General features: G+C 38.1%; 1 protein-coding gene across 1 annotated transcript; it reads right to left on the bottom strand.

Annotated features, from left to right (window-relative positions):
- Positions 1-200: 200 nt before the first annotated feature.
- Positions 201-27012, bottom strand: rhobtb4 (Rho related BTB domain containing 4). The gene is made up of 10 exons (XM_048189023.1): positions 24441-27012; positions 23215-23318; positions 18745-18930; positions 16283-17081; positions 15828-16047; positions 13836-13954; positions 2855-3005; positions 2550-2638; positions 2221-2326; positions 201-1004 (listed from the first exon to the last, which is right to left on the bottom strand). Exons 1-10 carry the CDS (start codon positions 24630-24632, stop codon positions 823-825), a joined length of 2148 nt encoding a protein of 715 aa, XP_048044980.1. The 5' UTR covers positions 24633-27012; the 3' UTR covers positions 201-822.
- Positions 27013-27556: the final 544 nt, after the last annotated feature.

The following is a 27556-nucleotide window of genomic DNA, read 5'->3' as shown; positions in this document are numbered from 1 at the left end:
TTTTTGTGAGTGACAGACTTGAACTACACACCCTTTCTGTTCTACCACATGAACAAAGTTAGTAACAGGAAAACTGATCTGAAAAATAGTTCTTCAGTAGGCAACACAATTGGTATTATATGGGGCAATGGAAGATCAAAAATGTTGAATTTTTAGTGAGAATGTAGGCAGGGGCATTTACCACCCCTTTATTTTAACAAAAAACAACAACAAAAAAAAAAACATATATATCCCTGCCGCCATTTTAGTTGCTAGTTGTATTCAAAGCTAAGCTATGTTTCAGCTTCTAGGCATTTGACATGACGGTTTTCCCAGAAATAGGTCTCGCAGAGAAAAGCTCAACACAGCAGCACCGTGCAGCATCCGTGTGCCCGGGCGCCAGCGCTCAGACGGGGTGCTGGTGTGAGTGTGTGTGTGTGTGTGTGTGTGTGTGTGTGGTCTTGTATAATAATAACAGTCTTAAGAGGCGAAAGCAGGTCACTGTAGTGATGCCGTTCCCTACGTGATGCTGCAACAAGACCTGTTGCATTCGCACAGTAGAACACTTAACATTGAGTGTGAGAAAGATTTAAGACTTTCTCCAAGCCTTCTCCCGTTTAATGACACACACGCTCTGAGCTCTTGTGGCCGGCAGCTCACGAAGGCCCAGCACGGGGAGGGAAGGCAAAAGCTCAGAGGCAAAGAGGCCCCGGGCTTGCTTCTAGCAGTCGGGACGGGCGCACTGAAGCAAAAACAGGGTTCCCCAGGCTTGGCTACATGCCTCTGGACTGAAATGAGGGTGAGGGGTATTGGGGGTTTGAATGGATGGATGGAAGCAGACCCTCAGGAAATGTGGGGTGCTGAGGAGGATGGATGTCTCCAGAAACACCAGCCCCGTTTGGTGTGCTGCTTGCGTAGAATCTCTTCCTCGCGCTCTCGCTCTTTTTGAGAACGGAGGTAGCGGTCTTCCTCCTTCAGGAACCAAACAGGGGGCCAGCGATGCTTCTCAAAGTGTTTCTGGTTTTCTGGAACAACAAATGAGAAGATGAAAATCATTTTCTTGTCCAGTATTTGTGTCTTTTTTTTCAGTGGAAAAATCAAAAACAAGATACATTTACTTGAGATGCAAGATATTATGCTAGATGCTATGTGTTCAGAGACACAATTTAGCTAGGTTTATGTTAAAGAAGACCTTTTTGCAAAAAAAAAAAAAAAAAAAGTAAAAAAAATAAAATAAAATGTAATCAAATAAAATAAAAATAAAATATAATTCTCTTATTGAACTAATTTTATATTTATTATCTACAGAGCCCTGGACATGACATGCAGGAAAATTTACTAAAATTTACTAAAACGTGCGCACAACTTACCATTTCGTTCCCTCGATTTACTAAATTGTGTGCACGATTTACAATTTCGTTCCCTCGATTTCTAAATCATGCACTTGATTTATAAATCGAGGGAACAAAATAGTAAATCGTGCGCACGATTTAGTAAATCGAGGGAACGAATTATTAAATCGTGCACACGATTTTTTTCTTGCATGTCATGTGCGGGGCTCTGTAATTATCCCAGTGGCAAATAGTTTTTTTTGTTATGTAATAAATATTCTGATTTTTTTTTTTAGATATGTTTACTCAAACAAAATATTGATTAAGAAAATAATGAGGGGTATAGTGCAGAGTACAGGACAAAAACTGACAGAATTAAATTTTTTTTAACTATTTACACTATCATACACTATATATACACTACCGTTCAAAAGTTTGGGTTGGTATGATTTTTTTAATGTTCCTGAAAATACTCTCTTATGCTCACCAAGACATTTATTTGATCAAAAATAATAAAAACAGTAATATTATGAAATATTACAATTTAATATAACTTTTTTTTAAATATATTTTAAAATGTAATTTATTCCTGTGATGGCAAGGCTGAATTTTCAGCATCATCACTCCAGTCTTCAGTGTCACATGATCCTTCAGAAATCATTCTAATATGCTGATTTGGTACTCAACAAACATTTCTTTCATTATTATCAATGTTGAAAACAGTTCTGCTGCTTAATATTTTTGTGGAAATGTAGATTTTTTTTCTTCAGGATTCTTTGATGAACGGAAGCATTTTTTTGTAACATTATAAATGTCTTTACTGTTGCTTTTGATCAATTAAATGTGTCCTTGCTGACTTTATTTTATTTACCATAACATAAATCAAATAAATATACTTCTTGCCCCTTACCAGGAGACATAGTCTTCATGTCTTTAGGGAACTTGCGACAAACTCTATTGTAGTTGGTGCAGATGTGATGCAGACACCAGGCAGAGAGCTGTTTGGCATTGTGGAACTACAGCAAACAGAAAACAGAGTTGGCAATTTGGCACAGTGCGATTTCTCTCAATGAGGCTCATTTGAAAAGCAAAGTGTGTTCATCCTTTGAACTAGAATGAAGTAGGCTATAAATGGATGGTAATTCTGTAATGTGCTCCATTGGTTATTTTGTCACTTCATTACTCAGTGTCATTTGAATTCTGTAAAAGGCTTTGTTTGTTTATCTTTATTAATGTTACCTGAGCCATCTCCAGATAGGCCAGCACCTGTCCATCAATGTCCACCCCTTTAACGGACAACTGCAACAGCTCCTCAATGGCATGTTGCTCTGTAGACCATGGCAAAACACCACACAACAAGTGTTAATATGTCAGCCATGAGGCTTAATGGTTAACAATTTTATGACATAAAAAAAAAAAAAAAATTCCATAACAAAATTGTCAACAGTGAAACATTTCTCACCTTCACAGTATTTTTTAACAAATACTACATGCTATTGTTTAGCCGTAGATAACATTGACTTTGGAGCCATTACCATACCTACCTGTTAGAGCTACAAGGCGGGGAAGACAGAGGCGGTTAGATAGTATTATAAGGTCCATTGGCTCCAGTTCAGGGCATGGTGTCAATACACCACAGTAGAGAAACTCCAGAACGGCTCTCATACAGGCACAACTGGTGTTGGGGATAGACACCTGAAAATAGAAACAAAGAAATAAAAAGATGTGGGAGTTAGCAAAAAACACCCTAAATATTTCAAGTTCACAGTTATAAACAAAAGCCCACATTGAGAAAAGTTTGTGTAAACAGACTTCATAACCCATGCTGAGGGATGTTTATTCATAGCTCATCTCCAGGACATGGAAACTCGAGAAGCAGATTGATCCAGGGATGAAACAATCTGCTCCGCACCTCTCCCCTATTGAGACCTGCATGGTCCTGGCCGCTGACCATTAGAGGAGGCCTTCTTGTTGATATGGCAGGACCCGGAGTGGCCAAGAAAGCGGTTAGAAAGGGATGTATTTGTCAAGGAAGGCTTGTGGAGGAAGGGGCCTGGGAGAGCGATAGAAGGGCGAGGGCAGCGGCCTCCACAAGGGGTCTTTCATCCTTCAGGAGATTAAAGCACTGTGTGAAACCGTTGACAGTCTCAGCTTAAAGCTGTGGAAAAATAACTCTGTGGGCTTGTCGCTACGGGAAACCTGGCCTCTGCATAAACAAGAGCCAACAAACCAGCCTACAGGAGAGACTGTCATCATATACGTTAACTGTGAACACAGAATATGCTTTATATAAATAACACACAACATTCAATAAGTCTTAGTTCCCTTATACGGATAAGCATATTGTGAAAAAAATTGCCCTAAGTATGTATTCAAAACAACCACTTGGCGCACCAATTTAATTATAATGGGTGTATGTCATGTTGGAACAAGCACATACTACCTTTCAAAAGTTTTCATTATTAAAAAAAAAGAAAAAAAAAAGTCAATTTCAAATAAATGCTGTTCTTTTTTTACTTTCCATTTATCAAAGAATCCTGAAAAAAGTATCATGGTTTTCACAAAAATATTAAGCAGCACAACTGTTTTGATCATTAATAATAATAATAATAATAATAATAATAATAATAATAAATGTTTCTTGAGCACTGAATCATCATATTAGAATGATTTCTGAAGGATCATGTGACACTGAAGACTGGAGTAATGATGCTGAAAATTCAGCTTTGTTATCAAAAGAAGTAATAACATTTTAAAATAAATTAAAATAGAAAATTGATTTTAAATATAATCATATTTAATAATATAATATAAAATTTCACAATATTACTGTTTTACTTTTTTTGATCAAATTAAATAGACTTCTAATCAAAAACTTTGTAAAAAAAAAAAACCTTACTGACCACAAACTTTTGAAGAGTGCTGCATTTCAAAAATTAGTCTCTAATGTGGGACCACTTTGCTCATCCTTCATAGAAAGTTGCAATTTTAGTTCCATTGTACTATAGAAGCATACATGAAGGCCACATGATAATTTCCATCATCCAACACCATTCATAACCTAAATCACATACACTAAATCTAAAATGTAGGAGAGCCTGTGTTTTGACTTTGCATTGGCTGAAAGGTAGAGAGCAAACAAAGGCATGCTTATTCTTTCAGCTCCAAGGAACGGGCAAGGAATTAGGGGAGAGCTTTCAGCAGGGACACAAAGAGGAAAGTGCCAGGCCTATGAATCAATCCATGGCAACCTTCTCCTTATGCTGTCGTCATGCTCAGACTAAGCAGTTGTTCCTCTGTGAATTAGGACAGGATGGAGTGGTTTTAATTGCCTCTGCTGTTACCCTGTTTGAGGACTGAACACTTACAGGGCACACAGATGCTTGTAGCAACCTGGAAACCACTGGCACCAGTGCCTTTATCTTGTGTAGGGTTTGTCCTGTAAAATAGTCCTCAATGTCAGTAACATCTTCTTTATAATGCTTTAAATAACATGCACACCCAGTTCAGAAAAGACTAGACGTCTCCACTTACCCTAAACTGCACTGAGATGTGAAATAAAATAGAACAAGTGCAAGACTCAAAATGCATCAAACCACACCAACTGTCACAACAAAATCAGTAGTGCTTCCACCACATCTGAGTTGGTGGGAGGGACCAGTGGCTGCAAGCCGACTCAGATTCTATAGGTCAGAGATGGTACATTGGGGGGGGGGGGGTTAACAAGATGACACTCAGTGGCACTTCAGAAGCCTAGGGGTGCCCTTCACCTGTCTGTCTCAAACCCAATTAACAGAATGTCAGTGTGAATATGACCTCTCATTATGGCTAAAGGGCAGACTTAAAAGACGCAGAGGAGACACAGTGGGCAACTTCCTGTTAAAATCCAAAGACAACAATGGTGCTACAGTATGAGTGAGTGGAAATTTTCTTTGCCTCAATCCTCCATGCACAATCAAACAAACTCTAGATTTAGAGAACACAAGTGTAGGGAAGCACAGTATGTAAATACCATATCAGTTATCAGATTTTTTTACAAATAAATTGTGTACACTCACATGAGTTGAAGACTATTCTCCATAATAGTGTTCTAAATGTGTTTTAACTATACATGGTGTGTATTTATGTAGCCTACACAATAATATTCTTTTACACTGTAATCCTTTTGTTTTTAATATTTGGCATGTTTGTGTGATGCGCATCCCTGTGTGTAATAAGCAAAGTCAACGCGCACTGTGGACGCGCCCGGAGGCACAGTTTCTACCAACGCGCTCTAACAAAAAAATATTGCGCCATTGACTTTAGACTTTAGACCAGGTTTGAGTTGGTCTATGGCGCAGTCTATTTTCAGCTCCTTAAAATAGCAACACACCTCTTTTTTAGACCAGCACGCCCATGGGCGCACTAACTGGCGCAAATGCGTTTACTAATTTAAGGACGTGGGGCTAAACGGGAAAACGCGAACGGCGCCGGACACAAACTAGCAAACACACTTGCGCTGCGCCTTGCGTTGCATTGCGCCGGGTGTATTATAGGGCCCTTACTGGCTCATTGGCTGCCGCCTCTGTAGCATAGCGTAGTTTTGTGATGCAAAGAACAAAAATTAGACAATGAAACACACGGGTGATTTCTTTACCAGTGGAGACAATAGGAGAATCAGTACATGTACATCTGAAGAAGCAGAAAAAGTCCAGAAAACAGAAAGACTGACAAAGACAAAAAGCTATAGCATATACGTATACAAAAGGTGGAAAGATTTTATGATGCTGAAAATCCTGATTAATGTTGTCCAAGTTGATTTTTTTTTTTTTTTGTTGGACAGGTAAGGGAATTCATTATTGTGTAGCCCTCTCTGTAAAACTCGCTAGTATCAGTGTAATTTACATAAAACACAATGACAATAGTGATGATCCATGTCAATAGATGGCAGTGCAGCGTCTAACAGCATGGTATCGGTACTTAAAGTAGAAGATGTGAGTACAGCTCCTACTTGCTCCTAAATGCACCCTTAAATGTAATCTTTAACAAATCACAAAATGAATATGCATTTTTCATATTGTACTTTATAATATGATGCTTAAATTCAGTAGTATAAGTGTTTTTTTTTTTACTGATTTAGTATGGAATTTAAATTAAATGGTGATATTAATATTAATAGCATGCGTTTCATTTGTTTTTCCTTGGAAGAGGAAGAATTGAGAAAAAAATACCTTAAGAAATAAAGGGGTCAAGACCCAGAACAATGTGTGTAACGGAGGAAGTGGTCAACTATCAAAAGCAACCAGACTCTTTCTCATCAACTAACAACTGCAGTGCACTGAAACCACAGTCTCCGCCTTCATCGTCTACATTTTCACTTCGTCTTTTGTCTCACAGGGAAAATGTGACAGCTTCTCACATTTGAGCTTCCGCTCTTCTTGTGCTAATCACACTCAGAAGTATGATATTGCTGAAAGGAATTCTGACACCTGAGCATCTCCCATATGTTCAGACACTTCCTGCCTTAAAAGTAGCATGTTCAAAACAACAGAGAACAGTGTTCTGGAATTGTTTCTCAACAGATCCTGAGACTCACATTGAGTTTCATGTGATGTAAACATACAACATAAAAAGACCTATATATATAACATTCATAGGCAGAAGCAGTGCAGAAGTTGTATGGATTTTTAAAGTTGTCTTCAGAAATACATATGTGCTGCCTAACCTTTAAAACCTTGAGAGATATTTCTGAACAAGGACTAGAATAGTAAAGCTTACATGTGGTAGATCAATCAAGGACAACTCTTGACTCTGTGCGTCACGAACTGAGGCGAAACAATAATGTGTAGCTATACACAAGAAACATTTGAGCACAGACTTTGAAAAATAAATTTATGGTTGAACGAACAGGCTGTACTCAACTGAATGACACTTTCTAAATATTTGCCACCCTAAGGTCCTGCAAGGGCTTTAAATCTGGTTATACAACACCTTCTGTACTGGCTGCCGTACAGACAGAGACAAGGGCTCGCTCTATTCAAAACGTCATTCTAAAAATAGTACAGTGTTCACTACAGCCAGTCGCTACACTGCCTAGTGTGCCAGACCAGCGGAGATGAGGACCAAGTCATTTGGCTGCTTTTTGCCTCACATCATTACTGTAATGTTTGGGACCGGCTTCGTTTTTTAACATTGTGGAGCATTTACAAAGCCCAGTGAACATTTCTAAAGCAACTGTTGCTTAGAGCCAAGAAAGAGGCATTAGGGTGGCAAATATTTAGAAAGTGTCATTCAGTTGAGTACAGCCTGTTCGTTCAACCATAAATTTATTTTTCAAAGTCTGTGCTCAAATGTTTCTTGTGTATAGCTACACATTATTGTTTCGCCTCAGTTTGTGACGCACAGAGTCAAGAGTTGTCCTTGATTGAACAACCCATCGCTCCCTCCTTGTGAACTCCTGGTGAATTTTCCTTCTAATGAGATCTCCAATCAAAACACACCAAAACATCTTGCATTAAATGTGCACTGTGAACAAATAAGAGACAAAATACAAATAGCACTGCCTCAAAGTTAGTTACTGAACTAACTATTGGAGATATAGACATTATTTCAGTGTCAACCAAAATTAACATCAAAGATATACATTAAAGTGATACTCCATCAAAAATAAAAAATAAAAATCTCTCATCACTCATATACCCACAGGCTGTCCCAGATGTCCCGTCTCTGTGACTCCATATAATGGAAGTAAATGGAACCCTCTAAGTTGACACTTCAAAAACCATGTAATATGAACAATACAACTGCAGTTGATGAAACAATGTCTTCTGCATCTAAATGTGAGAACTTTTTAAACTATAAACTATTGCTTTCGACCAGCTGTCATACATGCATGATGTAAGCGGTTTGTGAAACTCGCACGAGAAGTGGTGCTGTGCTTTCGCATCACTAGCTGGGTTTCCATCCAAACGTAAAGCAAATCTTTTCAAAGTTCGCAAAGAAACAACAACAACAACAAAAAAAAAAAGCAAATTAGGTGCATTTTCATCAAGTTGTTCAAGAGGATGACAGTGGTATTGATAACCTAGTAATCAACAGTAAATAAAACATCATAAGTAGAAACAGTCGATTAGTCACGTGGGTTTAACGTTCGCTACGTCTGAAAATAATGTTCGCTACGCATTTTTCTCAAAGAAACCTATCGTTTTGCTAAAGAAGACATTGATTCATCAACTCAGGTTGTGTTTCTGTTGTGTTTGTTTTGCATGTTTTTGAAGTGTCAAGGAATCTATCTACTTGCACTACATGGATTCACAAAGATGGATTATTTTTCAGAAAATCTGTTTGTGTTCATCTGAAGAAAGAAAATCAAATACATCTCGGTTGGCATGAGGATGAGAAAATGAGAGAATTTTCATTTTTGGGTGAAGTATAATTTCATTGCATATGTCTTTAAAATAAAACACTATTATACTCCTTAAAATGCAATGCTTGACCAGAGAGCATGTCAAGTTGTCAAAGCAGAACCAAGTTTACTTGTATCTGGCCACCTTGTGTTGCTCTCTATGTGACATACTCTCAGCCAATGCTGTCAGAATAGAAAAGCAGACAGCATCCTATTTCCCACATCTGTTTGTACTTGTGCTGTAAATCTAGCTCCCTGTAATGCTTGTAATGTTATACAGGGCGATCCTGTTCACCGGCAGGCCTGGACAATTATAACCCAGCCAGTTGTATCTCTACCTCGGGTGTTGGTCAGCTTGGTCCCGAGTTCCTGCCCTCAGAGAGCTTGTCTTTCTAGAACTTGAGCTGACAGCCGGTAGCCCAAGGAAATCAGAGAGCGTGCACGGGATAGACCTGGATAGAGTTATGTTCAGGTGAGATCGGCCTCAGAAAGGAATACAGCGAAACCTTACCTTTGACACCCGACTTAATAGTTTTGGATGAAAAATGCATGAGCTAAATTTATGCCAAGCAGAAACTGTGATATGTTAGAGTAATTCCAAAGAAAACAAGTGTAACTTTATCAAAAACTGTGAGGAATGGTTATCATGTGGTAATTTAACATGAAATAAATTTAAATATTTTCCAAATTAACTATACATTTTTTTAAACACAGACTAAAGCTTCCTTTCCACATGATGGTGCTGAGGAAGTGACACTGTCTGCATTCCAGGAAGTGCCCAGTCTAACAGTCTTCCTGTTTGCAAACTATGCAATGCACCGAAACACACACAAATATATGAGTGTGTTTTGGTATGAGATTTTTTATAATCTAAAGACACAGTAGCTCATGGATCATATATCGACTGCTGCCTTGCACATGACATGCAGACAAAAATATATCATGGCCACAAATTAAGAATTTGTTCCCTCGTTTTAGTAAATCATGGCCAAATTGAACTAATTTGTTCCTTCGTTTTGATTTAGCTAATAAAAGAGAACATATTATTACAACATGATTTAGTAAAACGAGGGAACGAATTAGTATATTGTTGTGTGCAAGATTTACTTAAAAATGAGGGAATGAATTAGTAAAACATTATAAGATGTGGAAATGAATTGTTGATTTGTGGCCACTATATACAGGTGCTGGTCATATAATTAGAATATCATCAAAAAGTTGATTTATTTCACTAATTCCATTCAAAAAGTGAAACTTGTATATTATATTCATTCATTACACACAGACTGATATATTTCAAATGTTTATTTCTTTTCATTTTGATGATTATAACTGACAACTAAGGAAAATCCCAAATTCAGTATCTCAGAAAATTAGAATATTGTGAAAAGGTTCAATATGGAAGACACCTGGTGCCACACTCTAATCAGCTAATTAACTCAAAACACCTGCAAAGGCCTTTAAATGGTCTCTCAGTCTAGTTCTGTAGGCTACACAATCATGGGGAAGACAGCGGACTTGACAGTTGTCCAAAAGATGACCATTGACACCTTGCACAAGAAGGGCAAGACACAAAAGCTCATTGCAAAAGAGGCTGGCTGTTCACAGAGCTCTGTGTCCAAGCACATTAACAGAGAGGCGAAGGGAAGGAAAAGATGTGGTAGAAAAAAAGTGTACAAGCAATAGGGATAACCACACCCTGGAGAGGATTGTGAAACAAAACCCATTCAAAAATGTGGGGGAGATTCACAAAGAGTGGACTGCAGCTGGAGTCAGTGCTTCAAGAACCACTACACACAGACGTATGCAAGACATGGGTTTCAGCTGTCGCATTCCTTGTGTCAAGCCACTCTTGAACAACAGACAGCATCAGAAGCATCTCGCCTGGGCTAAAGACAAAAAGGACTGGACTGCTGCTGAGTGGTCCAAAGTTATGTTCTCTGATGAAAGTAAATTTTGCATTTCCTTTGGAAATCAGGGTCCCAGAGTCTGGAGGAAGAGAGGAGAGGCACACAGTTTACGTTGCTTGAGGTCCAGTGTAAAGTTTCCGCAGTCAGTGATGGTTTGGGGTGCCATGTCATCTGCTGGTGTCGGTCCACTGTGTTTTCTGAGGTCCAAGGTCAATGCAGCCGTATACCAGGAAGTTTTAGAGCACTTCATGCTTCCTGCTGCTGACCAACTTTATGGAGATGCAGATTTCATTTTCCAACAGGACTTGGCACCTGCACACAGTGCCAAAGCTACCAGTACCTGTTTTAAGGACCATGGTATCCCTGTTCTTAATTGGCCAGCAAACTCCCCTGACCTTAACTCCATAGAAAATCGATGGGTATTGTGAAGAGGAAGATGCGATATGCCAGACCCAACAATGCAGAAGAGCTGAAGGCCACTATCAGAGCAACCTGGTCTCTCATAACACCTGAGCAGTGCCACAGACTGATCGACTCCATGCCACGCCGCATTGCTGCAGTAATTCAGGCAAAAGGAGCCCCAACTAAGTATTGAGTGCTCTACATGCTCAGACTTTTCATGTTCATACTTTTCAGTTGGCCAAGATTTCTAAAATCCTTTCTTTGTATTGGTCTTAAGTAATATTCTAATTTTCTGAGATACTGAATTTGGGATTTTCCTTAGTTGTCAGTTATAATCATCAAAATTAAAAGAAATAAACATTTGAAATATATCAGTCTGTGTGTAATGAATGAATATAATATACAAGTTTCACTTTTTGAATGGAATTAGTGAAATAAATCAACTTTTCGATGATATTCTAATTATATGATCAGCACCTGTACATAATTTTTCATGGCATGTCACGTGTGGGGCGCCGTACATATGAAATGAGCAAAATACAAATGGAAAAAAGTACCTGATCTACCTAGGAAAATATGTCTTTACCATTTACTCTCTAGATCTTTTGATTTGGAAACTTATATTCACTACCATTCAATATAATTAGAATATTATAAATGCAATATAATTATAATCTTATAAAAACTTTCTATTCATCAAAGAATCCTGAATTTTTTTTTTCACAAAAATATAAAGCAGCATCAATTTTTATTTTCAAGAATTGTTTCTTGAGCACCAAATCAGCATATTAGAATGATTTCTGTCACTGCAGACTGAAAAAATGGCTGCAAAAAATTCACCTTTGCCATAAGATGAATAAATTACATTTTAAAAATATATTAAAATAGAAAGTAGTTATTTTAAATGGCAATAATATTTCAAAATATTACTGTTTTTACATTATTTTTGATTTAAAAAAAATTACAGCCTTGATGAGCATAAGAGACTTCTTTCAAAAACATTAAAAAATTATAATGTTTCCAAACTTTTGACAGGTACTGTATATGGTCAGAAAAGTAATTCCAACATACTATGCTATTGGTCATTTCATTCTTTCTCAAAAGGAAACTCATATATAGCGAAAGAAAAAAAGAAAAAAAAAAAAAGAAAAGTACAACTATTACAACTGATGCCAACCTATAATAATATGATGTATGATGTCAAAACTAGACCAACTCCTAAAGTTGGTCTACAACCTCAATCACTGCAAATAAATCTTTCTAGACCCCTTCTAGTTTCCCTCTCTTGGATACAGGAGCACAGACAGAAAGCTGATATATCTCAGTGTGTGTTCCCAGTGGCACAGGACCTCCTCTAATGTCTCAGCATCAGTCATCCTGGAGCACTTTCCTCAGAGGCCTGTTTAGTCCTGCGGGGCTGTTAATTCATCCATATGGATGAGATGTTCTCCTGTCGCAGCTCCATCAAAGTGGGTCGGGCTGTCATAGAGGTGGCCTAGTTTTAACTACCTGTGCCACTTTTTTAGTGGGATTTGTCAGAGCTCCAGGGTAGGAAGGATCAAGGTGACTGAGTCTAATCATTACTTTGTGGGTCCATAAATAAATTGAGGTGAAACTTTGAAAATGTGAACTTTGAAAATTGAGATTAAATCAAACCGATATGACACAGACTACCAATGTCAAAAGTTGTCATGTCGCACCACAACAAATTGAGGCTGTCTACACTTGACATGACAAAGCAACCTTTGCAAATCTATGTGTTCTTCGTGTCAGAAGTAGTATGAGCATTTGGTCAGAACTTGTTTTAAGTATAAAAATTCAAAAAACAAATCTGTCAGGGGTGCGTTTACCGTACAATGACGTAACTCGCTGCTTCACTACTATAGTACGATGCATCGTTGAGCAAATCAACTAGCTAGTCATAAACCTGTCGTTCAGCCACGTTGGTTAATGATGTCACACAGGTGGTGGAGTAATAACTTCTTTAAATGAATCTGTTTGAGATTGAATTAATGCTAGATTTTTCGCTATAAATTACAGACATGGCATCTGAGGACTACTTCTCGTTTTTATCAGTTATTTTACTTTATTTCCAGATTTAATCATAGACTTGTTCTTGCATACTAGAACATGTACGCACATGCGCAACCCTTCAAAAATGCTACTTAAAATCTCTTGACAAACTAAAATATGTAAATGACATTTGTTTACATACAAAATTACATATATACATTGTACTTAATGTCAGCTTGCTTATTTGCTCAAGATAAAGATTTATTAAGTCCACATGAAACTATGCTTCTAACCACAGCTCGAGAGCTGTCGTTCCAACCACACAAGTTTGCGATATAGTTTGCAAATGTTCGTTTGAATGATGGTTTTGGGAAACACCAAAACGTTGAACTATTTTAGTAACAATGGACATTGCAATGTTAGTTGGCTAACGATGCTTTTGGGAAACGTACCCCAGTGGAGTAAGACAAAATACACTTCAGGCCCAATCACATTTCAGCACGAAATTTCAGCAAAATTTTGTGGATAAAAAATGTCAATAGTGAAGTGATAGTGTAACAAGCAGCTTTCTATTGGTCAGTGCAGCGAATTTACTTGCCAAAGTTCAACAAAAATTCTGTGGGTCCATCAGGCAAAATAATAATTCTTCTCAAAATTTCTCCAAGCAATGGTAAATGAGACCGCACCTTTAATACTTATCCAGTTTTCCTACACAGGTAAATCTTCTTTTAAGCTTATCAGTATCTGTCTATGACCTCAGCATAGATAGCGCCATCCTGCTTTAATGATATACGAATCACTAAAATCTCTGCTCACCTCCTCAATGTAGCTCTCCTTGAAGGATCCACGAAACATGGCTGCCATCCAATCACAGCTTGAGATGAGCAGTGGCTTGTGGGCTGGCAGATATCCGTCATCTAATCGGAACACCACATCTAAAACCGGGAGGAAAAGAGCACACATCTCGGCGTGTGTCACAGAGTCGAGGCTACAGAGGGGGAGACAGGTGGACGGACGAACACAAAGAGACAGACGAGAAGACAGATAGACACACAGACCGATAATAAATAGACAGATTGACAAGGCTAAGGATAAGAAGACAGAAAAAGTGAAGGGAGGGCCAGACTGGGACCATGTAGGGGGCAAATTCATTTTAGCAGAGAATCCTTTAGAGACTGACATCGGTGACTCTACATGTTCACTGTGGCTCACTCATTATGTTAAACAACAAATGATGTTAGACAGGTTGCTTAGCATTATGCTGCGGGTATCAGGAGGGCATGATGGGAAAATTGTACCTAATTAAATTCAATGCTGATTTTTATTTTGAGGGATGGGGGCAAATAAATCTCTAATGATTCAGTTTTTAAACTTCAGCATACCCTTGGGGAATGTACAAGTAGTCTTCAGGCCACAATGGAGATGAAAAACAATCAAACATGTGAGAAGCACCTTCATGGTTGGGTAATGAGATTATGACAATTCCAGATGATGCAATGAAATAAACAGGTGTAAGTGGAGAGTACAGGAGTGTTAAATATTAAAAGGTTAAACATGACAAACATGCACACAACACCAGACGTGACAATAACAGAAATTAAGCGACAGAGAACAAAACAAAGCAGAAATGCAAGCATGTTCACAATATGCAAATATTCATTGACAGCAATGAAGTGAATTTAAAACACTCTACTGCATATTTCCTAAAAAAGAAACACAGAGACTGAATGAAGGAAAGGAAAGACGAATTGTGCAAACTGACTGCTCTACAGTATGAACTATTCTATTCCAATTCCACAGGATTCTGGAATTGAAAATAGAAATCATGAGACTCAAGTCAATGGTGTCACTACGAAAACCTTTTGAATGTGACACACTGACAGGTAAAGGAGATTAGATAGCCAATAACACCAGAACTTCCTGAAGAATCAGCATTATACAAATTAGGACAGTTAATTAGTACAAAAATCAATTAGAACTGTTCATTAAATTTTTTTTCTTTTTTTTTTTTTGCTCATTCCCTCAGCAACAGCAGCTATAAGATGCTTGTCAAAAGTAATTATAGTTGGAGGTTAAAAACTGGAGAAAAGACTTGATTCAGTTTCTCAGTGTAAAATGATAGAACAGATAGATAGGATAATTTATCATGATACGATAGTTATAATTTGTCAGGACGTGGGTCACAAAATGATATAAACTGATTTTCCCTGTACGCATTGTACTCTGGTTAAGTACGTATGAGGTTAATCTAACATCGACAATGTTACCAGATGGATATATGGATGGATAGATAGATAGATAGATAGATAGATAGATAGATAGATAGATAGATAGATAGATAGATAGATAGATAGATAGATAGATAGATAGATAGATAGATAGATAGATAGATAGATAGATAGATAGATAGATAGATAGATAGATAGATAGATAGATAGATAGATAGATAGATAGATAGATAGATAGATAGATAGATAGATAGATAGATAGATAGATAGATAGATAGATAGATAGATAGATAGATAGATAGATAGATAGATAGATAGATAGATAGATAGATAGATAGATAGATAGATAGATAGATAGATAGATAGATAGATAGATAGATAGATAGATAGATAGATAGATAGATAGATAGATAGATAGATAGATAGATAGATAGATAGATAGATAGATAGATAGATAGATAGATAGATAGATAGATAGATAGATAGATAGATAGATAGATAGATAGATAGATAGATAGATAGATAGATAGATAGATAGATAGATAGATAGATAGATAGATAGATAGATAGATAGATATACCAGCAAAGGTGCCCTTGCTCAGGCACTCTTTGATGCGGTTGGCACGGCGCACATGGAAGGCTTTGGTGATCTCCTGGTTCATGAAGCTCTCACGGTTCAGGACGTTGGCCACCATCATACGCAAGTCGAAGACCTCTAGAAGCTCAGCGATGGTTGCCACCTGCATCAGGTCCCCACGTTTCTCATCCAGGTGACCCGTGTATAGGTACTGCAGCACTGCCTAAAAGAGCCAAGAGAAGGGAAAACAGATAATGTGACACTGCCACAGAGAGAGGTCTTTGCTATTATACTGTATGTCATCTAAATCCCAATTCACACTGCACAGACAGACGCAGACCAATGCCGATAGTCATCAGATTACAGTACGTCACTTCTCAGGCATTCCACGACCCAACAAATTGATTCAACATGCTGTCTGTCAGTACAGTGTGAATTGGCCTTAAGTTTGTTCTTACCTGGAAAGGCCCTTTTTGAATGAGATCATCCATGGACACTACTGTCATGAGTCTCATCCGACCTGTCACGGGGTCATTCACCATCTCCAGGTACACCCCCAAGAAACCACGGCCCCATCCTAAAAGAGCACGGCCTGCTCCCAGGGGACCCAGAGAGCACTGGCCCCTGGCAGGCAGAGCGTTGTCGCTCTGTGAAGTCCTCAGTGAGCCCTGCTGCAACATGAGCAGCTTATTTGAACCCCTAGTGCCACCTTCACCCTCCTTATCAATGTCCAGGCTCTTGGTTCGCCCAGCCTGTTCTTTGGCTCCTCTTCGGCTCTGCTCCTCTTCCTCGCTCCCCTCTGAGCTCTCCTCACCCTCCTCCATCCCTGCCGCTCCAAGGTCCATAGTGAAAAGGTCATAGAACTTTGAGCAGGAAGTGGCCAGGTACACCTTGTGGGCGAAGACACGAGTTGTACCAGCCTGGAGGAGAAACAAGACATCTGCACACAACGGCTGGCAGAAAAGAGAGTCCGGACCTTCTCCATCCATGGGAGGAGGATCGGGGATGCCCACCACAGGTCGTGGTGGTCTGGGGGGGAGGAAGGGGGCCTGGAGAAGGGGACGCTGAACCTTCTTTAAATGGGACTTCCAGAACTGAAGGTGGCGTCGAGAGATGAGTGCAGCACGGATAGCATTGTCAAACACATCCTTTACACCGAACTGAGCGACAATGCTTGTTTCGTAGTATGGAATGCCAAGTTCCTTAGCAACCTCATGGCCTCGTTCTGGGGGCAGGATGTCTGTAGGTTTGATGGGTCTAGGAGGGGACAGTTAAAGAAAAAAAACAGAAGCATTATTAAAGCCAGATAGAATATCTACCATTCAAAAGTTTGAGGTCGGTAATAATTTTTTAAAATGTTTTTAATGTTGGCAAAAGACTCTTATGGTTACTAATGCCTGGGACACACTAAATGACTAGCTAAAACATTCCAAGAGCTCAACACACAAAGGGCCCTATTTTAACGATCTAAACGCAAAGTGTAAAGCGCACGGCGCAGGTGCACTCAGGGCGTGTCCAAATCCACTTTTGCTATTTTAACGACGGAAAAACTGTCCGTGCGCCGGGGCGCATTTTTGAAATGGGTTGTCCCTATTCTCTTAATGAGTAATGGGCGTAACGTTCAATAAACCAATCAAAGTGTCATCTCCCATTCCCTTTAAGAGCGAGATGCGCTCGCGCCATGGCGGATTGCTATTTACATGGCGTACACGCGATGAGTCAGTTAATATATATGTGTGTGTATTGGCACGATTGTTCGATTAATTAGCCAATTTCGTTCATCATTATAAGTAGTAATAGGCTGAATTGAAAATAGGTAGCCTAATTCTAATACACGCAATGACTATTCATCATTACATTTTTATATTTATGTAGCCTACACAATAATATTCTTTACACTGTAATCCTTTTGTTTTTAATATTTGGCATGTTTGTGTGATGCGCATCCTTGTGTGTAATAAGCAAAGTCAACGCTCACTGTGGACGCGCCCAGAGGCACAGTTTCTACCAACGCGCTCTAACAAAAAAATATTGCGCCATTGACTTTAGACTTTAGACCAGGTTTGAGTTGGTCTATGGCGCAGTCTATTTTCAGCTCCTTAAAATAGCAATGCGCCGGCAATGCGCCTGAACACACCTCTTTTTTAGACCAGCACGCCCATGGGCGCACTAACTGGCGCAAATGCATTTACTAATTTAAGGACGTGGCGCTGAACGGGAAAACGCGAACAGCGCCGGACGCAAACTAGCAAACACACTTGCGCTGCACCTTGCGTCGCATTGCGCCGGGTGTATTATAGGGCCCAAAGACTGTTTCCTTTGACAGAAGCAGATTTAAATTCGTACGCACAACATTTAAACACAGAGTCTTCAGTGTCACATGATCCTTCAGAAATCATTCTAATATGCTGATTTCATGTTCAAAACATTTCTTATTTTTATCATTAAAATATTATATCATTATGATGTTGAAAACAGTTATTTTGCTTAATATTTTTGTGGAAACCAAGATATGGTTATATGGTTATATATGTGGATTTCTCAAGATTTTTGGATGAACAGAAATTTTTTTCCATTTGAAATAGAAATCTTTTGAAACATAAGTCTTTACTGTCTTTTTGATCAATTTAATTTGTCCTTGCTGAATTAAAGTATTAATTTCTTTTTCAAACTCAAACTTTAAAATATATCTGATATATTTTTAATGGATTTTTGAAATTATAATTATACGGGGGTATTTTATCCATCTTACCCTACAAGCCATCAAAGGCAAGTGTAGCAAATGTATAACTGACCACAAATATACAAAGATGCACAAGAATCCTCTCAAAACGGAAACACGAAAAAGAATGAAAAACTTTTCATGCTAAAGTTTAATAACAGAATATGTGCCAGGAGTGGGTGTAGGATGTGGTCGTACTTGGCCAGAGGCCGGCGAGCCCGGTTAACAGCGTCCAGATCAGCATAGCGCAGGTCCAGCTGGCAGCCCACCAGGATGATCGGGGTGCGGGGGCAGAAGTGCTTAATCTCAGGGAACCACATCGTGCGGACATGGCGCAGGGAGTTCGGATTGGCCAAAGAGAAGCACAGCACTACCACATCTGATCTAAACACACAGAGAGGAAGAAATCGGTTTATTTTAAGAGAATACATCCGAAGGAATCATGTAATAGGCAGGAAATTGGCAAACCCTGGACACTAATCATCCTACACAGAGGCTTTAAATTGGACAGTGAATCACTGTTATTGGAATAAAAACTGTGAAATGCAACAAACAAAACTGCTGTGAGCTCCACTGCTTTTAAAATATCATAGGTCCAGATTTATTATATTTTTTTATTATTTCATATATATTATATGGCTTTAACATTCATTCATAATGGGATATTTGCATAAATGCAAATCCATAGACCACCAGCTCACTAATCATAATCAGTCTTTTGTAAAATAAAAGTCACGGTATGACCATTTTCCCTGCAGCAAAAAATAAACTTCATAAAGAAACAGTGAGCGAGCGAGCAGCCAAATAGAGTAATTATTGTGTGTGCTCTTCCAGTGAATGTGTGAGCATGCAAAGAGTTGTGCAAGTTATTAAAGCATCTCATCTGACTCAATAACCAGCGCTGGTCTAATAATAGCGAATCGTCCGACCATGTCATATTTCACAGCTGCACTCACAAGCTCATCATGTGAGACCAGCATACACAAGAATGACTAATGGAGGACCGCGTTGTTGTTGTAATGTAAACAGACTTGGTGTAGCGGATTTCATCATAGTTATGCACTTACACTGGAAAGTGCTCATGTGCATGTTTATAGATATAATATGACAGTCAGTGTTTCTCAGACAACATTTCTAAGATATTTTCTTTCTTTCTTTGATATAATCTTTCTGGAAAATACTTATTCACAACATAAAGTGAAAATCTAGAAGTACTACTTTTTTGAAACAATATGGCTTCTCAGAAATGTTGTTTTATTATTGGCGAACACCTCATGTGTGATGATTAAACAATGGAATTTCCCTGAAAACATAACATTAGCAAAGTGGACAATTATAACATGTTTACTTCCTTTTATAAATTTATATATGGCAATGTTGACATTGCAATGGGATTGCCCATATACAGAATGAGCTAGATCGGCTAAGCCTTATTACTAAACTAAGACAGCATTTTAAGCCATACTAAGGAATATGTGTAAATGAGCTTACAGCCTCCAGGGGTCAAAGTCGACATCCTAGTGTCTGTGCTTCTGTTAGTGTGTGTACGTTCATGAACAGGGGAATGTTTGCAAAAATATGTGGAAATGGGTCAGAAATATGACAAATAAAAAACAAAACAAACAGACTGACTGACACACAACCACAGATGCATCCACAATCATTCACCATAACTCAGTGAATAATAACCATTTAAAACTGCTGTAAAAGCGAGTGCTGAGGGTCATAAAGGACTGTGTTATGTAATCAGTGTGTGTGGTGTTCTGTAGCGCTATGTAGAGCATGTCTAAGTTCAAACTCCTGACTGCATGTCTGCTTGACTACACTGTAAACACAGTCTAGATCACAGACAAACATCTAAATGTTTCTAAAAACATCTAATGAGCCTAAATATTCTAACAACAACAAAAACGTGCAAAAGTAAACAATTTTTTTTTTTACGGAAGTATCATAGCACAATGATGGTATCATTTTCATAATAAAAGTAAAAAAAAAAAGATTTCTACATCAAATAAATTGTTATTTTGAACTTTCTATGTATGATGATATGCATGCATAAATATGTGTCAGCCCGTGGAGGAGGGCTTCCCCACTGAGTCATGGTTCCTCCTGATGTTTCTAAATAATATCTAAATAAGTTAGGAACCTTTCACTTGCATTTCACAATGTGTTTTGTCAGTTTCTGTTCACATATAACTAATGCACTCAGCTAGGCTTTGATAAACATTTTCAAGAAATGTTAAATGTGTCTGTGTGGGTGTGTATTTAGCTAGAGTAACAGACACTGGGGGTGAAGGTCACCTGATTCTGTGTTTCCATAACAGGGCACCACCATTAAAAGTGTTTTATCAGCTGACTGCATCTGCCTCAGTACTTTGTACACGCATTGGACGTGTCTGATCTCACAGACACACATCCTGTAACTCATTCACACAGATTTCTCTTTGATGACAGAGAGTCTTCCACTCTCTCTCTCTGTCTGTCACGTAAGTAATACTAAAACACACCACTTTCACAATGCTATATCATTATTAAATTATCGGATGAATTACATAATCAAAAACTCCTTTGTCAGGACCTCTTAGTCTACTATGTAGATTACCGTTCAAAAGTTTGGGGTTAGTAAGATTTTTATTTTTTCGAAAAGAAATGAATCCTTTTATTAAGCAAGCACGCATTTAATTGATCAAAAGTGACAGTAAAGAGATTTGCAATGTTACAAAAAAATTCTATATCAAATAAATTGTTCTTTTGAACTTTCTATTTATCAAAGAATTCTGTAAACAATCACGGTTTCCACAAAAAACATTAATAATAATAAGAAATGTTTCTTGTGCACCAAATCATCATACTAGAATGCAGAGGTGTGAAGTATTTGAGTAAATGTAATTAGTTACTGCACTTAAGCATCTTTTTGGCTACTTTATAGCTGTACTGAGTATCAAAAATATTGGCAACTTTCTACTTGACTACATTTTTGAGCAAGTAAATGTACTTTTTACTCCACTACATGTGTGAGTAATGCAATTACACATTACATTTTTCATGGCACCTAACGTTTTCTGCAGCAGTTTCTGATATAAAGAAGCGATATCGCCAGCTATGGGCCTTGAGGGTACTATATCTTGTGCGTTTTGCTTTTACTCACCTAAACTTGTCAACAAGGCTACTTTACATGAATGTGAGTGCAATAGCAGGTAGTTGCTGATCGCAGGTGTTTGATTTATTAGATGAGAAAATGACTGCAGCTGGTGATGAGGCTCAAACCAGCACGTACTGTACAATAGACTTTGACTATTTAATTTTACTTAACATTGTTTTATTAATCCGCTATTTTAACAAGACCTTTTTGAAGGATATTGGTTTACTTAAGATCTTTTTGTGCACTTGAGCTTAACTGAGACTTGAGAGTTTGTAGACGTTAAAAGGTTGTGTCGACCTTGATTTATTGTAATATGTGTTCAGTTTTATTTTGATTTTAGAAAATAAACTTGATTTCTCATCTCACAAATCAATTGTTTCTTATTTTCACCGGCATGTCTCTCAGGTGTTGAGGACTAGTGCATCTCTGAGCCCACATTCAGTACGAGTAAAATACTTAAGACCTGTTAAAATCAGATCGTATTGGAATTGGTTACTTGTAACTTGTAGTGAAGTCATTTTCGATGTAAGGTATCTGTATTTTTACTCAAGTATGGTTTTCAGGTACTCTTTACACCTCTGCTAGAATGATATCTGAAGGGTCATGTGACACTGAAGACTGGAGTAATGTTGCTGAAAATTCAGCTTTGCCATCACAGGAATAAATTACATTTCAAAATATATATTCAAAATATAAAACAGATATTTTAAATTATAATAATATTTCAGAATAATACAGTTTTAACTGTATTTTTTATCAATTAAACGCAGCCTAGGTGAGACTTTTTTCAAAAACATTACAAAAATCTTACTGACCTCAACCTTTTGAATGGTAGTGTGTGTGGTTAAAGATCTAGGCTGGCACAGGTTCAGTCCCAGTTTGTTTTCTAAGAAAATTAGCATTTACTGAAAAACATAAATATTAAGAAAAAAGTATATGTGGGCAAACTGCATCGCCTATATATTTTTATTTTTTTTGCTTGATATTTTGTATTTAATGCAATGAAATTCCTATTAAATGTGTGACTTAGGATGTGTCGTCTGGGCCAAAACAACCTAGAGAACCAAACTACAAGTGTGAACACCCTTAGATGTAGACACTATAAGCATTTAGGAACAATGTCAATCTTCCTCATCCTCAGCAGCTACTGTGATCTGCTGCACCGCCTTGAGCCAAAGCACCACTTCTGATCCACTGATCCTCCGCTGCCCTGCACTGCGCTGAGAATAAGAGCCTCCATGCAGTGCTCTTTGGCTAGGCTTACAGCACATTACCTTCCCAGCTGGGAGGATTAGGGCAATAACCAAAGCTTGGCAGGGCAACACATGCCACAGCCAAGAGTGGAGAGATATCAGGGGGAAAAAAAACAAATGGAAGATTGATCTGAGTAATGGTATTGTGGGACACGAAGTGTGAGTGTGTGTGTGTGTATCAAGGGTTTAGTGACATGGCCTATTGGTAAACACACATGCCATGACACACTGAGCACAATGAGTTCAAATCCAGTTCCATAGTGTGTAACTGACCTGCCATAAGCAAAGCGTCTGTCTTTGTGATGATCTCCAAATGTGTCCCACAGCCTGAGGGAGACACTGACCTCGTCCACCACATCTCGTGACCTCTCCAGCACCTAGACAAAACACTCAAACTGTTCAGTAAGGTTTCATTTGACCAGCATACCAATGCAAACACATTATTATATTAAACTGGCACGTCCATTAAGAACAAATTTCATATGTGCAATTTCCTGTCTAGGATTATTACAGTTAACTGAAAGTAAAAAGTAAAACTAAATGAGCTTAAAGGCACAATCTGTAATTTTTTGCCGCTAGAGGTCGCCGATTCAAAACAAAGGCTTAGCTTGATGATGCTGAGATTGAGGGTCGAATCTTGGTAGATGTCGAAATCATGAGTCATGTGCATGGAAGAGATTATAAACATTACTGTAGTATGAAGCAGAGCAGGGCCGAGAGCTGTGGGAGCTGAACGAGGCTGCTGGAGCGATTGCTAATGAGAGACGAATGCAACACAGCGGCAGAACTTTTATTATGCCGCAGTCGCTGCTTCCGCTTCTTCCGGTCAAGCGTATGTGGGATAATGCAGCGCTGTTTTATCATATTACATAGATTTGACTGTATTGAAAGTTATGTTATAACATTAATCTGTACGTACGCTCGGCGGCTGCTATGAGACACTTGTTGCACACGGCAGTAAGCTAGATCGATATTAGAATATCATTAATATAAATCAAGAAAATGAGATTCAAACAATAAGACTGTGTTGAATAATGTTGAGCTATATAACAATGATTAGTTCTCTGTCTATAAATGTATCAAAACAGTTGTTCCCTTGTCTAATAAAACATAATATATTTTAGCGTCTAGGTGTTTCCATGGTTTCTACAAATAAAACTTGAGGGAAATTGAGGGTAACGCAGGTATGATATCATTGATAGGCGACGCTCGGATTTCTTATTTCTTATTTTTTGGATATTTCAATCCAAAAATTAAATATTGTGCCTTTAATATAAATATTACAAATAAATGAACAAATATTACAAGTATACAAACAAATAAATGGCATATATATCCCAGCTATTTGAACTATTTTATATAATCTAAAGCCTATAAATAAACTGGTTAAACAGGTGGTACTCCATTGCAATTGCCATGTATGTACAGTTACAGTGCAGTATTTATATTAACATGTAATGCTTTTCAACATATACACAATATGCAAAAGGTCTGCCCACCTCCTGGCACACACGGTATTGGTCGATGGCCCAGACAGTTGGCACGTGGGTGGCAAGCAGCTGGTACTGAGTAAGGGTGGCATTGCAGGCACGGGCACAGATTAACCGGGTCTTGCCCACTGCGTTATCACCCACCACCACACACTTTATGGTCTCCACATTGGGTCGCTCATAATCTGTGTCTATATCCATGGAGAGGGCCCTAAAAGACAGCAAAATAGAGAGAAATAGTTGAGAGAAATGCTAATCATTTATTGTATTGACAAAAAAAGAGAGGACAAAACAGTTGATCATGAAGTATAAAAAAGAAGTATTTTAGAGTTTCTAATACATTTCCAATTGTTTAATTTACAATGAAGTCCAAACAAGACAAAAATAGCAAAATACAAATGACAAACTATAATAGGAAAATGATAATAATTCTCTCCATTTACTGTGGTTACTCAAAACAACATCCACAATAATGAATGGCGTCATCTGTACTGTCTACTCATTCACCAAATGTTCAAAGTTTAAACAAAAATCTGGGTCAGGTGCTATTTCTGTCTGAGGAAGGAACAACAAAGACAGCCAACACAATTCTGCACTTGGCTGTACAGCATTTCAAAGTGTGTGAGTTTCAAAGTTGATGTGAACAAGTGAATATAGCGCTTTTTCTTTTGGAGTCTTAGAAGAATCCACCTGAAGCTAACTAAGGTCAAAGCCCAGCGGCAACGCTGATTGGTATGAGAGAACACAGCTAAACCAGACGGCATTAATTCTCACGCTTTGCCCAGGATACGGATACAAACAGCGTTAACGCATAATAATAACAACACTCACATAAACATTGACTTAAACCTCCTAGGTATCAAGACTGCAGCTCTCTGCAGAGAAAAAAGAAAAAACCTGCTGAGGGATGCATCTGAAACAAATCATTAGGAGACCTGCGTGCCAACACATATGACTGTGACTTAATTTCCATGACAACTAGAAAGTTCTCTTTTAGGTTCAAACAAAAGCAAGCAATGTGAGATGTGCTTTTTTCTCCCCCCCTGAAACAATGAGAAATTTTTGGTTTCATAATGGATGCAGACATTTGTTCAATAAGCTCAACTGCTTCGCTTCAAGAAGTCACATAAATTTGCGCAAGTGCAAAAAAAAAAAAAAAAATCAATATTAATACACCACTATGATAAAAGAGGCCATATAAAATTAAATACAAATGATTTTGGGAACCATAACTCCTCTGTGGCTTTAAAAGTGCACCCGCTACGGCTTGAATTACCCTTGGTAAATGCACTAAAAGTGTCCTGAGCTGCACAAATCAATTAGCTTTCCGGGAAACAATAAAGAATTTCCTTGAATAAACACACAGGCAACACTCTTGGCCAACTAAGAGCAGTGCATTCTTTTGATACAGCTAAAGTGATACAGCTATCTACATTACAAGCCGTCCTGAGCTCCACTGTCCAAGACAGCTAACGTTCCATAAAAAGAGCTCATGAAAGATTAATACGGCCACAGTTTATTGTTCCACTGACAAAGACGTCACAGTTCTGGCCTCCAGTGACATACTGGGTTCTGAAAATGATTCTCATTCAATCAATTCATTCTGAGTAGCAAGGTGGCAATTCTGACCAAGATTAGTAATGTGTCAAAACGGCCCATAATAGGTCAGTGGCGTTTTATCTAGAGCAGCGGTGCTCAGTTAATTCCTCATGAGGGGAATGTGACAGCCAGTTTTGAGATTTTGGATCAGTGAAGAAGACGTCTCTGTGAAATGTTGTCAGTGTTAAGGGTGCTCTGGAGGAAGCTTCTTTAACAGGTTACATAATGGTGGCACATTCATCAACGGGCTGATGAAGCCGAGCTGTAAATGTTATCTAACAGTAATCATTATAACTGTTGTGTGAGAGTCATCAACATTTATAGAGGATTCTATCAAGGTGAAGATGATCATGACTGCATTTCTTTTGTTATTTAATTAGTTGACTCAACTGACTCAACAGTTAAAACTGACTTGAGTATGTTTTACGTATGTGCAAAAAATGGGGCAGTGGGTATACAGAGGTGTGAGTGCAATCTTAGGCACTTTGAACAATCAACCACAATGTTTCCACTTTAACTCTCTACACATTATCATTCATGTACATGTGGGAAATTACATTCAAGTGACAGTTCAAAAAAGACAACTCTGTCATCATTTATTCACCCTTGTGTCTTTCCAAACCTTTATGACTTTCCTTCTTTGGAATATAAAATTTTTTATGATTTTTTTTATTTTTATAATTTTATAAAACACTACTGTTCAAAAGTTTGGGGTCAGTAAGATTTTTTTTTTTAATGCATCACGGTTTCCACAAAAAGATTTAGCAGCATAACTGTTTTCAGCATTGATAATGATAAGAATTGTTTCTTAAGCACCAATCAGCATATTAAAATGATTTCTAAAGGATCATGTGACACTGAAGACAGGGCTGCGTTTAGCCCGGACAAACATTGCAAAACGTTTTTTAAATGGAAACGGTGGTGCGTTGAACACCCTGTTCTGATGACGCAGGAGTTGCAACTATGGCAGCTGAGAAGGCCATTCTTTGTGTTCTTTTTGAAGAATTTTCAGAGCCTGATGAAATCGGCATAAATACGTGTTTAATACTGCAAAATATGCTCGATGTTACAGTCACTGCCCTTGCCGTCCAGAATAAAAGAGAACATCCCAATCGAGTGAAGGGATTTGTGGAAACTTCTAATTAATGTGATCCAACATTTGCTTCACATTTCAGGATGAAAAGACAAACATTTCAGGTGAAGGATAATCTACTTCTTACGCCCGAGACTAAATGATCTATATGACATTATTTTTATTGTATATACTTAATGATAAGTATTAGGCTTATCATTATTTCTGATCACTGTTGCTGTGCTATGATATTGTAATATTCACCATTATATAATCAGAGGAGAATAGAAAGGTTTATGAAAGTGTAACACCAAAATACAATAGCAAAATATATGAATATGTATAGTACTTTTATGCTACATTCATACCCATTGTGCAAGATGTCTCTTTAATACCTTGTGGTTTATATGCATGCTGATGCTGATTGGGCTGAGATTTTTGACACACCCACAAA

This window comes from Megalobrama amblycephala, linkage group LG4 (genome assembly GCF_018812025.1).
Source record: "Megalobrama amblycephala isolate DHTTF-2021 linkage group LG4, ASM1881202v1, whole genome shotgun sequence".
NCBI classification, from domain to species: Eukaryota; Metazoa; Chordata; class Actinopteri; order Cypriniformes; family Xenocyprididae; genus Megalobrama; species Megalobrama amblycephala.
Note: the sequence above shows the minus strand (reverse complement) of the source record. Positions and strands in the feature narration are given on the sequence as shown.

Excerpts from the sequence above, each read along its gene's own strand:
- rhobtb4 (XM_048189023.1), bottom strand. The coding sequence starts at position 24,632 with ATGGATATAGACACAGATTATGAGCGACCCAATGTGGAGACCATAAAG. Across the intron at positions 3,006-13,835 it reads AGGAGAGCTACATTGAGGAG|GTGTCTATCCCCAACACCAG; the intron begins GTGAGCAGAGAT and ends TTCTATTTTCAG. Across the intron at positions 2,327-2,549 it reads CCTATCTGGAGATGGCTCAG|TTCCACAATGCCAAACAGCT; the intron begins GTAACATTAATA and ends TGTTTGCTGTAG.